At 50.0% G+C, this 12,751-nt stretch overlaps 1 protein-coding gene across 3 annotated transcripts in view; it reads right to left on the reverse strand.

Moving 5' to 3' along the window:
• SAMD4A (sterile alpha motif domain containing 4A) overlaps positions 1 to 12,751 on the reverse strand; it is a 126,436-nt gene extending 113,685 nt beyond the window's left edge. Inside the window, exons 1-2 of one of the 3 annotated variants that reach the window (XM_083436406.1) lie at positions 12,526 to 12,751; positions 9,953 to 10,740 (exon numbers count right to left, since the gene is read on the reverse strand). In XM_083436406.1, coding sequence (XP_083292532.1) covers positions 9,953 to 10,148 — 196 coding nt within the window. In that variant the 5' untranslated portion in view covers positions 10,149 to 10,740; positions 12,526 to 12,751. The remainder of the gene's footprint in view (positions 1 to 9,952; positions 10,741 to 12,525) is intronic. The other 2 variants (XM_083436408.1, XM_083436407.1) reach the window with 2 other exon arrangements.

Raw genomic sequence — 12,751 nt, forward strand, 5'->3', positions numbered from 1 at the left:
TTTTGGGACTACAACTCCCATCATCCCTAGCTAACAGGACCAGTGGTCAGGGATGATGAGAATTGTAGTCCAAAACATTTGGAGATGTCTGATATTCACGATACACATGAATGGACAGACATAGTGAGGCTCAGGAAGGCAAGAGTTAATGACGCAAAGCATTGCACTGCAGGTGAGGAATCTTTGGTCCTCCAGATGCTGCTGAACTACAACTCCCATCAGCCCCAGCAAGCAGGGCCAGTGGTGGTGATGTAGTCCAACAACCATCAAGAGGCCTGGAAAGGTTACCCACACTTGCATTGGCGTCCGGCACAGACATGGTCTGAGAAAACGCCACGGGAGCCAAGCCCAGAGTGCGCAATCCATCCCCAATATGGGACAGAACGGACAAATAAACATGAAGATTGTGCACCTACACACAGACTAAAGAAGAATGCTTTCCCCACAGAGCAAGCCAGCCTTTTTGCAAGCCCAAGTCTGTGTGTCTCAAATCTTCCTAGGAAACCCAACTTCATTACTGGTTCAGTCTACTAGACAGTGCAATGCTATACAGCGCTACCTCGGGTTACAGACGCTTCAGGTTACAGACTCCGCTAACCCAGAAGTAGTACCTCGGGTTAAGAACTTTGCTTCAGGATGAGAACAGAAATCGTGCGGCGGCAGTGGGAGGCCCCATTAGCTAAAGTGGTGCTTCAGGGTAAGAACAGTTTCAGGTTAAGAAAAGACCTCCAGAACGAATAAAGTTCTTAACCAGAGGTACCACTGTACCTCGGCTCCTGAACACCTTGGGTGTTGAACGTTCCGGCTCCCAAACAGCCAAAAACCGGAAGTGAGTGTTCTGGTTTTTGAATGTTCTTTTGGAAGCCAAATGTCCGATGGGGCTTCCGATTGGCTGCGGGAGCTTTGGAAGTCGAACGTTTCGGAATTCCAACAGACTTCCGGAACAGATTCTGTTTGACTTCAGAGGTATGACTGTACCTGCAAAATGGGACTCACTCTCAGGCAGGCGCAAACTGGGTCACAGCCTCAGCCGGGACTCTACCGTCCAGGGCATGCCAGCAGCGGTCAGATGTTCAATTGATTGACAGGATATATATTCTACCCTTTGGAGCGAAGGAGCCCAGGGCGGCAAAGATGGCAAACAATTTCTTTTGTTTTCTCTTTAAGAAAAAAGGCATTTTGAAATCAGTTAACATTAAAAGCATTATTTCATCCAGCGATCTGGGGGTTGCCAGGGTTGGGATTCTTCAGCCAAATGGGGAGATTTGCCTATGAGAAGACAGCCAACAGTCCTATGTGCCAAAACTCTTACCTGTGGTTAAAGACAGCTGCCAGCTTTATTTGTGAAACAGCTATGGCCACACCCACCCTATTCATTCACACACATACTGAAAGCACATGGCTTCTCCCAGGGAATCCTGGGAAGCGTAGTTTACTCCCAGAGAGCTACAATTCCCAGCATCCTCAAACTACAGTTCTCAGGATGATTTGGCAGCGGCGGGGAAAGAGACCATGTGCTTTAAATGTGCATCCAGTGTATACCCACCCGGGAAGAATGGCAGATGAAGCTGATGGACTACATGGAAATGGCGGAAATGACCGGCAGAATCCGAGACCAGGGAGAAGAGTCGGTGGAAGAAGATTGGAAAAAAATTTAAAGTATATTTACAGAAATACTGCAAAATTAATGAATGTTAGAAGAATGCTGGAATGAAGTTATATGGCTTTAGCAGAAATGTTATAAAGAACTAAGTAGAAACTGATTGTTAATGGGCCAAAGTGGAAAATTTAAAGTTAGATTGTGTTAAGATAAATTATAAAACAAAAAACTGAGAAAGAGGGGAAGGATTTGCTGAAATAGCTAATTGAACTAGAATACAAAAAAGGGAGGTGAGAGGAGGTCGAGGAAACAAGTAAATGAAAGGTAAAGATATGGAAATATTGGATGTGTTTTTAAATGTTTTTGTTTTTTCTGTTGTTTAGATGTATTTTTTTTCCTTTTTATTTTTGATGTATTATATGTTAAACTTTTTATTGTTGTTCTTTTTCCCTTTTTTCTTTGTAATTGTTAAACTTTTAATAAATATTATTTTTAAAAAAATAATAAGAAACGTGCATCCAGTGTGCTTCATGGCATGGCAGGAGGACGCTTGCCTGGTGCTTGAAAACCTGGGAAGGGAGCCCATTCTGGAGAAGGGAAACTCTGGTCCGAAACCTCCACTGCCTTGCAAGACATCTTTGAGAGAACTAAAGGCTCAGGCGTAAAGCCTACGCAGATCTGGAGCGGAGTCCCTAAGGCGGTTTGGTGGTGCCTTGTAGAATCATAGAGTTGGAAGAGACCACAAGGGCCATCGAGTCCAACCCCCTGCCAAGCAGGAAACACCATCAGAGCACTCCTGACATATGGTTGTCAAGCCTCTGCTTAAAGACCTCCAAAGAAGGAGACTCCACCACACTCCTTGGCAGAAAATTCCACTGTCAAACAGCTCTTACTGTCAGGAAGTTCTTCCTAATGTTTAGGTGGAATCTTCTTTCTTGTAGTTTGTATCCATTGCTCCGTGTCCGCTTCTCTGGAGCAGCAGAAAACAACCTTTCTCCCTCCTCTATGTGACATCCTTTTATATATTTGAACATGGCTATCATATCACCCCTTAACCTCCTCTTCTCCAGGCTAAACATGCCCAGCTCCCTTAGCCGATCCTCATAAGGCATTGTTTCCAGGCCTTTGACCATTTTGGTTGCCCTCCTCTGTACACGTTCCAGTTTGTCAGTGTCCTTCTTGAACTGTGGTGCCCAGAACTGGACACAGTACTCCAGGTGAGGTCTGACCAGAGCAGAGTACAGTGGCACTATTACTTCCCTTGATCTAGATGCTATACTCCTATTGATGCAGCCCAGAATTGCATTGGCTTTTTTAGCTGCCGCGTCACACTGTTGGCTCATGTCAAGTTTGTGGTCAACCAAGACTCCTAGATCCTTTGTTGTACGCCTCCTTCCGGCAACTCCTGCAGCCAAACTGGTGCCAGACGTCTTGCTCTGCTTTCCTTTGGACCCCGTCAGCGAGACTGAGAGGGCAGCCCAGGACCTCCAGACACACTGCCCAGGCTTGCACCCTGAGGAGGCCACTTTGATGCAGTGGTTTGACTTCACTGCCTCTCAAGACCATGGCTCAGCAAACTACGGCCCAGGGGCCGGATCTGGCCCAATTGCCTTCTGGATCTGCCCTGCGGACAGTCCAGGAATCACCGTGTGGATCGGTGTGGGGGTTCTGATCGTTCAGGCTGTGCCATTTCCCCCCCCCCCCCATACACTGTGGCAGCGCCTCCTCCCTCCCTCCTCCTGGCTTCTCCCTGCCCTGCCTAGAGGAGGAAGGGGGCTGGGCTGAGCTGGCTGAGTGCCCATTTAAGCAGCCCCTCTCCAGAGCCAGCCCTTTCGTTCCGCTCATCGTCCCTCCACCGCCACTCGCAAGGCACAGGTAAGCAGCCACCAGGGCTTGTTCGGTGCTGTGGAGAAGGGAAGGGAGAGTCTGTGGGGGGGATTTCACCCTCCCAAAAAATACACTGTATTTTTCGCTCTTTAAGACGCACCAGACCACAAGACGCACCTAGTTTTTGGAGGAGGAAAACAAGAAAAAAAATGTTCTGAATCTCAGAAGCCAGAACAGCAAGAGGGATCGCTGTGCAGTGAAAGCAGCAATCCCTCTTGCTGTTCCGGCTTCTGGGATAGCTGCGCAGCCTGCATTCGCTCCATAACACACACACACATTTCCCCTTACTTTTTAGGAGGGAAAAAGTGAGTCTTATAGAGCCAAAAATACGGTGGTTCTGCCCCCCACAAGATCTGTGGACTGGGCCACTGCGGACAAAGTTTGCTGACTCCTGCTCAAGACAGACAGATGCCCGCCCCCCCCCCCGCTAAAAGGAAATGTACCCAGCCCCCCCCCAACTGCTTCTCTGGGGTGGCCCACCAGATAGGTTTCGGAGACACAAACTTCAGCACATCCTCTGAGCAGCCAACCGGCTGGAAGCTGCTCTCGGAGGGCAGGAGAGAACAGCTGCCAAAGGAACTTCGCAAGCTCCGTGTTCCAACGGGAACTGGAAGGACACGCCGAGTTCTTCCCTCTGAGTAAACACTGGGGGCTCTGTTCAGGATCCTGCTGCAGCTGGGCCTCCTGCAAAAGGAGGACAGAAAGCAAGAGGCCTCCCCCAAAACGGGTGACCGGCCCATGCATTTCCGCCCCCCAGCCCCTCCCCCCATGACAAGCCACGTGCAAACCGCAGGGTGCAAACATTTCATCCTCAGCCAGCATCAGTTCGGCTCCTTCTCCTTCAACAAACAGCAAAGGTAGGAAAAGAGATGGGATGAGAGGGTTCCCCTCCCTCCTGCAAAAAAGCCGAAACAGCGTACAACCCCCCATTGACAAGGAATTGTCCCAGGGGCAGGGGGAGACCCTCCTTCCAGAGAGTATTTTAAGCATAAACACATACCAGAAACAAAACACATCTCATTCATACGCCAGGGTTGGCATGCTGGTCAGCTGCCTGCCTATTGTTTGACTGCATTAAAATATTCTAAGAATACCACAGACGGCTTTAAAAAATAAATAAACACCCCAATAGCGTCACCTGTGTGAACGAGGGCGGGAATGAGATTAGATTGTGCCCCTCACCTGGCAGCAGTCAGGAGGGAACCTTGAAGCAGAGCTAAGTTTGCTCCCCTCAATACCTGCAAGAAATCTCCAAAGAGGAACAGGCAGCGGGTGCAACCGCCAACCAGGCGCCCTCCATATGTTTTGGACTACAACTCCCATGAGCCTCACGCAGCAACCCCCAGAGCTGATAGAAACTGCAATGGTCTTTGACGGAGCATCCATTTGTATTAGGGCTGTGCCTGAAAAGGCAAGCAGAATCCTGCGATACGAGTGCCTCTGAGTACATGCAGAGAGCCCTTGCCTCCAGTGCAAATAAACAGCCACACACTTAGAATTAATTCAGGGAGGAGAGCTGCCAGCCAGGCTCAAATCCTGACACTTCCCTGACCAAGTGGGCCCTGCAGTAAAATGATGTTGTACTGTATAAAGGTAAAGGGACCCCTGACCATTAGGTCCAGTTGTGGCCGACTCTGGGGTTGCGGCGCTCATCTCGCTTTATTGGCCGAGGGAGCCGGCGTACAGCTTCCGGGTCATGTAGCCAGCATGACTAAGCCGCTTCTGGTGAACCAGAGCAGCACACGGAAATGCCGTTTACCTTCCCGCCGGAGCGGTACCTATTTATCTACTTGCACTGGCGTGCTTTCGAACTGCTAGGTTGGCAGGAGAAGGACCGAGCAACAGGAGCTTACCCCGTCGCGGGGATTCGAACCACCGACCTTCTGATTGGGAAGTCCTAGGCTCTGTGGTTTAACCCACAGCGCCACCCGCGTCCCATGTTGTACTGTATACAGTGCTTCTATTCAGTGGTCTTGCTAGCCAGCCCTTTCTCTGGGATACTCCATTCCACCACCACTCCAATCCTCTCCTGGTTTTCCATCCCCCGCACTCCGCTTAAACAGACATGCGGCATTCTGCAGTCTCTGAGCATGCTCAGTTCTCCTTTGAGCTTCTGCAAGCAGCTTCAGACATCACCATGTACAGTAAGGCAGTATCACCACCCCCATGTTGCAGTGCATGACCATGATGTGAGCTGCATGCCACTTAGGGCCGACCCAGCAAGTTTGTGGCGCAGATGTTTTGCAAACTGGGCACTTCCCAGTTTAATGTAGCGCAGCGGCTCTTACTTCTGCACTAACCTCTGAGCATACGTAGAACGTCCTTACCTCGCGGGTCAGGAATTTGAAAGCAAGGATCAAATACACAAAGTTTGGTCGTTTTTAATCACCTGGCTCTTATATTGCAAGTGTTTTTTCCCTTTTTTTAAAAATAAAACACGCAACAGCTTCTGACTGCAACTGCAGAATTTTAAAAAGAAATAGAAAATCGCTTATATATATTGGACCGTTTTATGATCTATGTTCAAGGCAACTAAGATCAAAGCATTTCTTCCCCCATCCCTCAAGACATTTAATTTGCAACACAAGAATCTGAAGATGAACACACAAAAACACACACTCCAAAGCTGGATAGAGTTCAAACTAAGTACAGATCAATTAACAAAGAGCCTCTGAGCAGAAGCAGAGAGCGCCTTTCCCCAACAGCTCCACGCTTCTAATATTAGAAGGAAAACTTAGCAAGTGACATATACAAACGCATCTCCAGCAAGACAGCTTGTCACTCATTTTCACCATTTGCTTCCAACTGACTGCTAGCCATGACTCCTTATATCTGGGAGAGGAGTTTAATCAACTGGGTGGATAGCTCAGTTGGTCAAGAGGACGGGAGCGGTAACACCTAGGTTGTGGGTTTGATCCCCATTTGGGACACCTACATATTCCTGCATTGCGGGGGGTTGGACTTAAGAGAGTCCCCAGAGTCTTTTACAACTCTACAATTCTGTGATTTGGCTCCAAAACCAAGACCAAGCATGACCAACAAAGGGTCCCTAGAGAAGCCAGAACGAATATCAATTCAAAATACATCTTTTTCCATAGACCTTTGGGGGTGGGAGATCTTGCATGGCTTAACTCAGGGGTCAGCAGCCTTTTTCACCCGTGGGCCAGTCCACTGTCCCTCAGACCATGTGGGGGGCCAGACTATATTTTGAAGAGGGGAAAAAAAGAATGAATTCCTATGCCCCACAAATAACCCAGAGATGCAACTTAAATAAAAGGACACGTTCTACTCGTGTAAAAACACCAGGCAGGCCCCACAAATAACCCAGAGATGCATTTTAAATAAAAGCACTCATTCTACTCATGTAAAAACACACTGATTCCCGGACTGTCCGGGGGCCGGATTGAGAAGGCGATTGGGCCGCATCCGGCCCCCAGGCCTTAGGTTGCCTACCGCTGGCTTAACTGGATGGAGATGTATGCAACCTGTCCTGAGATTGCAATGTGAAGGGCAGGTTATAAATGCCTATAAACAAACAAACAAACAAACAAACAAACAGAACAGTAAGTGGACCTGGGCTTGCATCTGCAAAACCAGCACAGTGTCAAAGCAGAGCGCACAAGCCCTTCTCCCCACTCAGAGACTCCTTTGCCTTTTGCATTCCTGTGACGTGACTACTCATGAGCAGCTGTTACGCACCATGTTCGGCTGCATTTTTTTTAAAGGGCTACTATGAGACATTCTTAAAGCCAGCAGCTGCTGGTCCAAAGACGTGCCCTTTTCTGGTGGCTAATACCACTGAGCATTTATATAGAATGCTTTCCAGTGTTCAAAGCACCTTGCATACGCTATCTCCATACATTACAACAACCCAGTAAGGTGGGCCACTAGGCTGAGACTGGCTTGCCTAAGGGCATCTGATGAGTTCATGGCAGATACAGCATTTGAAGCAGACTCTTATTATGTTGATTATTTTACTACAGTGGTACCTTGGTTCTCAAACAACTTGGAACCCAAACACTGCAAACCCGGAAGTAAGTGTTCCAGTTTGCGAACTTTTATCGGAAGCCGAACGTGCTCCATTTTGAGTGTTAACACTTCCAATTTGAGTTCCACCCTTCTGTTTTGATTGTTGTGTTGAGGTCTGTCTATATTTGCTATTCATTTTGTGTTTCTGTGGCTCTTTTTGTTTTGTTTTTGTGACTGTGTGGAACCCAGTTCAGCTACTGATTGATTAATTGTGTGACTGCAGTACATTGTTTATTTCTTTCATTTTATGGATCAATCGTCTCGCTAGATAGTAAAATTCCTGCTAAATTCCTGTTTTAGGGGTTGTTTTTAAAACTCTGGAACACATTAATCCATTTTGCATTACTTTCTTTGGGAAAGCACACCTTGGTTTTGGAACGCTTTGGTTTGGGAATGGACTTCCGGAACGGATTAAGTTTGAGAACCAAGGGACCATTGTATTAAGCTGTCTGTCAGAATGCTTTCTACTATGTTTTTATCATTGATGTTTTGTAATGTGTTTCTAATGTTGTACACCGCTCTGAGATCTTTTGATAAAGGACAGTATAAATCATCATCACCATCTTTACTTTCTTGGGCTCCATGATCACTGCAGATGGTGACAGCAGTCACGAAATTAAGACACCTGCTTCTTGGGAGAAAAGCAATGACAAACCTAGACAGCATCTTAAAAAGCAGAGTCATCACCTTGCCAACAAAGGTCCATATAGTTAAAGCTATGGTTTTCCCAGTCGTGATGTATGGAAGTGAGAGCTGGACCATAAAGAAGGCTGATTGCCGAAGAATCGATGCTTTTGAATTCTGGTGCTAGAGGAGACTCTTGAGAGTCCCATGGACTGCAAGAAGATCCAATCTCTCCATTCTGAAGGAAATCAGCCCTGACTGCTCACTGGAAGGACAGATCCTGAAGCTGAGGCTCCAAGACTTTGGCCACCTCATGAGAAGAGAAGACTCCCTGGAAAAGACCCTGGTGTAGGGAAAGATTGAGGGCACAAGGAGAAGGGGACGACAGAGGACGAGATGGTGGGACAGTGTTCTCGAAGCTACCAGCATGAGTTTGACCAAACTGCGGGAGGCAGTGGAAGACAGGAGGGCCTGGCGTGCTCTGGTCCAGGGGGTCACGAAGAGTCAGACACGACTAAATGACTAAACAACAATAATTTTGTTGTTACCGTGCAATCTGATGCCCTCTCAAAAGCTAGCCTTGCAACATCCGAAATTGTAACGAACACTGAGCATTTGTTAACTACACTATCTTTTTTTCCACCAGAAACATGTTGATCTTCAAACGAGAAACAAACATGCCAAAAAAGTCTCTATCTGCCAGCAGCAAACTCTCTGGCACCTGGCAGACCAGGTGTCTGGAATTTATCTTGCTCTAACCCAAGCAATGAGAAATATTTGCACTCATTTCCTTCATGCCACTGCCGGTTTACCACCAACACCGAGAGAGTTGCTACTATGCAGCACACAAGGGAGAATACAGTGGTACCTCGGGTTACATATGCTTCAGGTTACAGACTCTGCTAACCCAGAAATAGTGCCTCGGGTTAAGAACTTTGCTTCAGGATGAGGACAGAAATCGTGCAGCAGAGGGAGGCCCCATTAGCTAAAGTGGTACCTCGGGTTAAGAACAGTTTCAGGTTAAGAATGGACCTCCAGAACGAATTAAGTTCTTAACCCGAGGTACCACTGTCCCAAAATTAAAACCAAGCCTGCCCATTTAACCACGCATCTAATTTTATGAAACAAAACACAGCACATATTTCCTCTCTGAAATGTTTCCAGTAAAGATTTCTTGCGAAGCGGCACAAACTGCTAAAATTGACCTATATTAGGAATACTGCATATACGAAAACAGCAATTGCCATTAACACATACACACACACACACACAAAATTAAGATATCTCTCACTGGCTCCCGGATCCCCCAAAATTGGAAGTGGGTGGGAGAATTATCTAGCAACCTGCAGAAGGCCACCCTCGACTGCTTCTGCTTCTTCATGCTGCTGAAGAGGCAGAGCAAAGAAGCAACATTGCCCAAAAGGAGCCTAGGAAATCCAGACTCTACGTGACCTGAGTTACTTATGTGACAGGAAGTTCTGTGCGAGGGAGGGAGGAGGAGTATCAATCATTCATGCTACCGGAGTTACACCAAAGCTTTTTCTGCTTGCAGCAAAAGAGAGGAAAGGAAAGGGGGGAGAGAGAGAGAAAATCCCAGCAGTGCTTAAGTTTTTGCTGCCGCGCCTTGTGTGGAACCAGGGTGATTTCTACGGGGTGCCCCCCACAACTCCCTCCGAGCGTTGTGCACCAGCCCGTTCTAGCCGTCACTCAAGAGAACAATGTGGCATTCAAGACGGATTGGATGCACCAAGCGGCGAAGGGGAGGGCGGAGAGGGAGGGAGGGACAGAGAAAGAGAGAGAGTAGGATCTTACCAGGATTGTTGGCCTCGTTCTCAAGGATGTGGAGTTCGGTGCAGTCCGCCAGGGAATGCTCAAGGCAGAGCTGCAGGAAACGGGCTTGACTCCGGCTCACCCTCTTCAGCAGGGAGAGCAACGCAACAGTTTGCTCGCACTCGTTCCAGCCCTTGAACCAGCCTGCCAACACTCCGACCTGGTCTCGAAACATCATGGTTGGCGTGTTTGTGTGTGTGTGTGTGAATGCGCTCGTGTGCGTGGGGAAGGGGAAAATGTGTGCATATACAGGGGCGGAAAAACTGCAGGGAGAAAATCCTCCTTAGGAGTCTTTTCTGCTTCTTCTCTGCCCCCCCACCCCCACCGAAGTCTACTTTACGATGGTGTTGTTATTGCAGAAATAAGACAGATGTTTGCGGACGGATCTTGACGTGCAATTGCTTTCCCGGTGCTCCCAGGCTCCCTCTTTCTCTCGCTCTCCTCTTTCCAGGCCGAGATGCCGGCGGCTGCCTCTTAATTCTTCCCAAGACGACGACATGCAGCGCAGAAAGCCAAGGGGACTTCAATAGCTCTACTTCTCAACAAGGCACAGCAACGTGTGGAGATCATGCAGGTCCCTGCGTCGTCGTACAGCCGCCACCCGTCACTCTCCCTTTCCCAGTCTGGTTATTTTAGCCCAGTCGTCGCTGGCTCCTGGCTCCTTCCACGGGAAAGCTTTCTGGACCATCCACAGCCGCAGCATTCCTTGCCGAGGAGGGGTAAAAAAAGAAAAAAAGAAAAAAGAGGAGGAGGAGGAGAAGCATTCACAACTGTTGGAGAGAGAGGGAGGGAGGGAGAGAAAGAAGAATTTTGCTGTGATGGTAACGATGACACACTTTGCAAGGCAGCGCTATGATTCAGCATGACAGAACCCTCGGCTCACTTCCTAATATGACAGAGGGAAAATTTGGGATCTGCGATAACCGGGAAGGAGGGGGAGCTCGCTCCTTCTTCATTTTACGAGGGGAAGCGGCAGTGTGGTGTTTTGCAAGGTTTTTTATTATTATTTTGAAAAGATCCTTCCCCTTCCAAAAAAATAACAGGTCAGGCGATTGAGGGTGCAGGGAGAGACAGCAGACACTAAATATGCAGCCCACACACAGCGGCAGGTGTGGGTTTTGCATCCTCCAGAGGTTTAGAAGGAACCACCCTCCCACACAGTGCGGAGGAGGAGGCGGAGGAGAAAGTAGGGAGCTCCCCCTGTTGCTTCTATAGCCCATGAGCAGATTCTCCCAAGGTAGGAATGTTACCTGGATTGGGCCAGAGGGGAAAGAGGAGCATGGGACTGCAATCCCATCACTCAAGGCAGGGAGGACAGAAGAGGGGAAAGTGGAAAGGGGGGCGGGGAGGAAAGCACACACACTTTAACACTGCGGAGACAGAGAGCTGGTGCAAACCAGCCCCAAGCCCTGGTCCTCTGGCTCTCCTGTCTCCTGGACCAAGAAGCAGTGGAAGAAGCACTGCAGCTCTCCCTACAGGATCCGAGCATCTCCTAAGCAGCTAGCTAGCCAGCCAGACCCTCCCCACTCCTGGATTTAGGCCCCACTGGCAGCTCCAGCAGGCAGGAGACAAAAATAAACTCTGCCAGTCAGTGTGCGCCCCCCTCCCCTTTCCCAAGACCACAGGCGCACACAGTTCAACAGAGGAGGCGGAGGCGCTCTGCCTGGATCCCTTTCCAGGCTGCTAAAATAAAATCCGAAAAAAATCAGGCTCCAGTCGCCGTGCCGCCCCCCCTTCCTTCTCCGATCAGCTGTTCGAGCCCACAGGGGGCCACCCTGCGTGTGCGTGCACAAGCGCAACTCGCACTTCGCACAAACTAAGGCGCGCACGCGAATATTGGGGGGTCCGCCTGCCCAAACTCTCTCTCTCGCGGAAGCGTTCACAAGAAACGAAACAGCCCACTTTTATTTTAGACTGGGGGGAGAAGGCTTTAATTATCCAAGCACCGTTTGTGGGTACTGGGAAAGGGGAGTAAAAGTTTCCAAAAGCCAGGTGGGATTCCTGAACTGAACTCGGGATTAGAAAGGGGGCAAAGGGAGGGGGGAGAAGGGTTTTCTGTCCGGGGTTGGGCTCCCGACCCCCCAACCCCGCCGGAGAAACCGCAGCGGCGCGACGGGCTGCGCCCACCCGCCCCTCTGCGGCCAGGCGGTTGCTTGGGTGGGGGGCGCCTGGGGACCTGAGATGGGGATCCCAGCATAGGAGCCAGCTCCTAGGGGGCTGAGGGCCTTTTGGGGGGCCCAGTAAAATATTTGAGGGCCCCCAAGTTGATGGACAATGGCAGTGAAATGGTGTGTCCCCCCCCCCAAAAAAATATTCGAGTTCGCACCCTTGAATCCCACGAGAAATGGAGTCCCCCTCCACTAGTTCCCACAACCCCCGCGCCCTCGGAAGGGTCCCGAGTCAGGGCTTGGACCCCCCAAAAAAGTCTCCCCCACTTCAGGACCCTCTCCAAAGGAACTCCAGGGAAGACGTCGGGCTACACTCTCAGGACGCCCTCCGACGCTGCACCCCTCGCGCCACGGGCGCCCCGTCCCAGCCCTGCCCGGGATGCCCACCTGGCTGCCGTCCGCTCTTGGCTCCCGCTGGACGGGAGGGGGCGCCGCTGCTGGTGGCGTCGGCGGCGCCTGGCGGTGCCCGGGCTGGGCCATGGCTTGCAGCCCGCGCAGCGCCCCCGGCAGCGCCCCCCAGCCCACCCTCCCCGGCTCCGGCTGCGGCTGCTGCGCTGCGTCCCCTCGTGGCGCCCGCTTCGCCTCCTCGGCGCGACTGAGCCGCGCGCCCCGC

Source organism: Podarcis tiliguerta (genome assembly GCF_965153285.1).
Source record: "Podarcis tiliguerta genome assembly, chromosome: 1".
NCBI lineage: Eukaryota > Metazoa > Chordata > Lepidosauria > Squamata > Lacertidae > Podarcis > Podarcis tiliguerta.